This window comes from Argentina silus (genome assembly GCF_951799395.1).
Source record: "Argentina silus genome assembly, chromosome: 8".
NCBI classification, from domain to species: Eukaryota; Metazoa; Chordata; class Actinopteri; order Argentiniformes; family Argentinidae; genus Argentina; species Argentina silus.
In genome coordinates this window covers 10,367,422-10,372,421 of record NC_139662.1, presented here as the reverse complement: position 1 = coordinate 10,372,421, position 5,000 = coordinate 10,367,422, and the positions used below count along the sequence as shown (strand labels likewise).

The window sequence follows — 5,000 nt, the reverse complement described above, 5'->3', positions numbered from 1 at the left end:
CTGCATGGTATTGTGCCAACCAACAGCTTTGGCAACAATGAACAAAGAAACAGCTTACAAGGTAAACAAGGTCACTGAGACTCATTGAATTACAGTGAAAAGGGACTCAGTGGAGGTGAGAGGCTATACAAAGTGGGATAAGCCTGGAGGTGTGTGTGTGTGTGTGTGTGTGTGTGTGTGTGTGTGTGTGTGTGTGTGTGTGTGAGTGTGTGTGTGTGAGTGTGTGTGTGTGTGTGTGTGCGTGCGCATGCGTGCGTGTGCATGTACGTGTGTGCGTGTGTGTGTGTGAGCCTCTTGACTTACTGGAGCAGTTCTTGGCCGTGACAGCGTCGCCGTAGAAACCGGGAGCGCAGATCTCACAGTTGGGTCCGGCGGTGTTGTGCATGCAGCTGTGACACTCTCCTGTCAGAGGGTGGCAGTCGCTGAATAGCATGTTGGGGTCGGTGTTGTTGTGGCAATGGCAGGGCTGGCACGTGCTGCCAATCACCATGGGGTTGCCATAGAAACCGGGAGCACACCTGGGATGGAGACAGGTAGAGAAGTCAGTGTACTGTACTAGACATAAATACTGTATACGTAGTAAAGTTTATGAAATAATGTCAGTTATTTTTTCACTGACATTATCAGATAATAAACTCCATCTGAATACATTGTATGCTTTACTTGACATACATCCAATAATCATAATAATAATATTCATATAATATGAATATAATAAATACTACCGCTTTAACTGTTTACAACAGTGGTACATCAACAGACTCACAGAATTATTATATACATTTACATTTACATTTATGGCATTTAGCAGACGCCTTTATCCAAAGCGATTTACAACAAACACATTTGTTTAAGTAAGTGAATCATCTATCCAACAGTCATCAAAAGATAAAATAATCAATGCTCAGACCAGGGGCCGTAGGCAGTCACAATTTCTTTATTGTATTCATTTATTTTTATTAACAGGAGAGAAACTTGTACAGGGGGGTAGTGAGGGTGAAGAGGTCTTTAGGAGGGACTGTTAAGATGTAGCCTGAAGAGATGGGTCTTCAATCTACGGCGGAAGATTGGTAGTGATATACACAATGTCATTGGCCACAATGTCATGAGTGAGTGGAGTGTGGATACTGACCTTTCACATTTGGGCCCAGCGTAGCCTGGCATACACAGACACTGCATCCGGTTGGGCTTCTCCACACAACCCACAGCAAAACTACACAGGAGAGGGAGAGGAGGGGTCAGACCCAGGACCACCAAACCAACACACAGCTTCATGAAGTCACAGCACAGGCAAGGAGGGATATGAAAGGAGGATGAGAGGAGAGGAGAGGAGAGGAGAGGAGAGGAGAGGAGAGGAGAGGAGAGAATGAGGAGGAAGAGAGGCAACTGACTTGTTTGAGCCATGAGAGAAGGAGGGAAGGAGAGGAGAGGGGGAGAGAATGAAGAGAAGAGGAGAGGAGGAGGAGGAGGAGGAGGAGAAGGAGGAAAAGAGGGTACTGACTCGTTTGAGACATGGGAGGGGGAGGGAAGGAGAGGAGAGGGGGAGAGAATGAGGAGAAGAGGAGAGGAGGAAGAGAGGGGACTGACTTGTTCGAGGCCACCTGCAGAGGGCAGGGACAGCTGTCACAGGTGAGCGCCTGTCCCTCAATACTGTTGTTACCATGGAAACCACCCTGGCACTTTTCACAGTGATCTCCAGCCATGTTGTGTTGACAGTTCTGAGAGAAAGAAACAAATAAAAAACAAGTAAAAAAAACCCACAAACGTCATAAGTTTTAATTTTCTAATTGGTCTGTGATTCTTTGACATGCACCAACAGGTACAGAATTGCCTGGTCTAATGCTCTTTATTCAGTCATAAATCAGTGAAGTGTCATTTGGAGGGCATCCCATTTCCAAGGCCTCGAGGCAGCAGTTAAAGCAGCAATCAGCCCCACTGATGAAGCCTTTAACGAGCTCATAAAACAGGAGTAAAAATATCAGAGAAAAAAAATAATTACATTTTTTGCTGCTATTGCAACACATCACTTTGATAATGTTTTGGATTCAAAGGTTTTATCAGACCGTTTTGATTCTGTAGTCTTTAATTGAACTGTCGTAAACGGTTGACAGTTCACTTTATGTTTTGGGTTGACATAAAATGACAGTTGAATTAGTAAGTTGTGTTTTAATAGATAATGGCGGTTGAATGTGTATATGTTGTGTGTTAGTAGATAATGGTGGTTGAATGTGTATATGTTGTGTGTTAGTAGATAATGGTGGTTGAATGTGTATATGTTGTGTGTTAGTCTCTCACCATACAGATTCCTGATCCGTCCAGACACTGGTCAGAGTGTCCATTACAGTTGCAGGGAACACACTTGCCCAGGAACAGACCCTTGGTATCTCTGTAGTAACCTGGGGCACATTGCTGTCGAGAGAGGGAGAAAACAGGGGGAGGGAGGGAGGGAGGGAGGGAGGGAGAAATAAGACAGATTCTGACTTGATTCCTACCTGCAGCACAAAACTGTAACCACATCACTTTCAAAGCTTGTTGTAAGAGGAGCAAAACATAATAATAATTGTACTCAAACACAGTATGAAGCCGTCATTGAATTACTACATAGAATTATGCAAAGTAGAGCAGTGCTCGGAAAGAGATGAAACCATAGAAATAGAATGAGTAGAACATACATGGTCCACCAAAAGATGTCTGCCAGGACAACACCCACCGTGGAATGTCGACTCAAACAGGCATGGTCTGTTCTACTCCTTCTATTTCTACGGATTAAACCAATGATCCTGGTAGCCCCACGGGTACAGGCGCCAGCCGGTGCTGGTTTCAAATGCTGCGTTCCTACCTGGCAGGAGTCTCCGTGGTAGTTGGCGGGGCAGAGGCAGATCTCCACGTTGTTGGCGTGGCGACCGGCCGACAGGTCCTTGGCCCTCTCCAGGACGGCGCCCCTCAGGGACACGGTGTGGGCCGACTGGGAGTGCAGTGCCCGGATCTGGAGAGACTCCAGGCCCACCAGAACCATCATCAGCTCCTCCCTGGACACCACGTTACCCGTCTGGGCATGCCGGAAACTTCCCTGGGGGGGGGGGGGGGGGGGGGGGGGGGGGAGAAGGAGGTATAGTGTCAGTGGTCACGGGTGTCATTTATGTCATAAAGGTGAATGTATGACCAACGTAATACCAACGTGAGATGTTCAAAGGGTCAGTTGTCTTCCTACCTCCACCATGTGGACTATCCCCAGGTGGGGCTCCTCGGGTGAGGAGTACTCTCTCTCCATGAACACCAGGGTCATCTGGTTACCCTGTAGACACACACACACAGACACACAGACACAGACACACACACACAGACACACACACACACACACACACACACACACACACACAACTTTTATCAGCGCAGGGATCAACAAGCCACCAGTGCTCTGTACTGGTAGTAGTAGTAGAGTGAAATAACGTTTTTTAATATATCTTTTTTCCATGGGTCTCAAGGTATTCCACTGGTATAAATGGTACTGTTGTGTGTTCAGGAGTAAAGCGTGGCCCAGCGGTGGGCTCTGTACCTTCAGAATGATGTCAGGGCGAGAGGCCTCGGCTGGCAGAGAGAGCACGTCTCCCCTCATCGTCTGAGTGTGCAGACGATACCTCAGATAGCCTCCGTAAGACGACACCTAGAGAGAGAGAGAGAGAGAGAGAGAGAGAGAGAGAGAGAGAGAGAGGATGGAGGGATGAGAGAGGAGGTGAGGAGAGAGAGGGGTGGTGGAGAGACAGAGAGGGATGAGAAGGGGTGATAAGGAGAGAGGAGTAGAGAGAGAGAGAGAGAAAGAGAAACACAAGAAATCAGACAGGATTTGACTTTCAAGCATTTTCTAAGGAGAGTTCTCAAATCCATCATCTGAAATGTGCTACTCTGCAGCCAAAACATAGATTCCTATCTCCATACCCGACGTCTGGAGTACGTCCGCTAAGCCCTCAGAACACTCCTGTTATCTGATGCAGCCTCCTCCTGCCTCTGCCAACCCTCACCCTCCTCCCTCTCATCCTCCTCTCCTTGGCACTCACCCCACAGCTCCTCCGTGAGGGCCTGAGGCACAGTCATCGTCTCAAACGTCACTCTACTCTATATCCTATTCCCCAACAGTAGCTGCTGCTGCTCCCTCACACCATAACAAACGACAGTGGTAAAGTAGTAGGAGATGTTGGCATGTCATTCAGAGGTTTCGTTGCTAACTGTTAGCTTGTGTTAGCCTAGCCTGTACAGTAGGCGTTGCTGGGGGAGCTTTCCCGACTGGCCTATGAGGACAACTCAGGGTCACCTGGTTACGGGTGTCCTGTCTCTCTAACCCTTGGTAAAACTCCCTGACCCTGTGACCCTCCCTTACCGTGTGAAACTGACCTTATCCCTCAGTAGGTGTGTGTGTGTGTGTGTGTGTGTGATAGAGAGAGAGAGAGAGAGAAAGTGTGTGTGTGTGTGTGTGTGTGTGTGTGTGTGTGTGTGTGCCTGCGTGTGTGTGAGAGCCCACCTTGTCTCCCAGGTAGGTACGGGGGGCATGCCAGTGCAGGTCCTGGTAGACGTCCGGTACGTCGCTGAGGTCGGCCTCCGTCAGGTCCTGACCAGGGTACACCGTCACAGGGACCTCCTGTCTGTCAGCCCCCAGCAACTCCCAGCCCACCATGTCCATGACCTGACACGGTGCATCACAACAGATTACACATATACAATACACAATATATACCATATATTATACATACATATGTTATATGACATTTCATAATGTTAAAGTACACTTTGTGTAGCATTAGATTAAGATATGATGGTGTAAAAGAGTATTTTTAGTATTTTTAAATATATTGCAGATCAAAAAAGTCAGTCAGAAAAGGTGTATCTTCTGCCACAACATAGTCTGAATAGTCCTGGCGGCGGGGGGTGGGGGATTGGGGGGGAGTTGGGGGGTTGGGGGGTAATAAACCATGTGACCAGACACTGTGACCTAACCCAGACGTCAC

General features: G+C 47.8%; 1 protein-coding gene across 1 annotated transcript in view; it reads right to left on the bottom strand.

Annotated features, from left to right (window-relative positions):
* lama5 (laminin, alpha 5) overlaps positions 1–5,000 on the bottom strand; it is an 83,407-nt gene that overhangs the window by 18,637 nt on the left and 59,770 nt on the right. Inside the window, exons 38-45 of the mRNA XM_083674305.1 lie at positions 4,517–4,678; positions 3,557–3,664; positions 3,212–3,295; positions 2,840–3,070; positions 2,296–2,409; positions 1,588–1,718; positions 1,133–1,213; positions 304–518 (exon numbers count right to left, since the gene is read on the bottom strand). Of these exons, the coding sequence (XP_083530431.1) occupies positions 304–518; positions 1,133–1,213; positions 1,588–1,718; positions 2,296–2,409; positions 2,840–3,070; positions 3,212–3,295; positions 3,557–3,664; positions 4,517–4,678 (1,126 nt within the window). The remainder of the gene's footprint in view (positions 1–303; positions 519–1,132; positions 1,214–1,587; positions 1,719–2,295; positions 2,410–2,839; positions 3,071–3,211; positions 3,296–3,556; positions 3,665–4,516; positions 4,679–5,000) is intronic.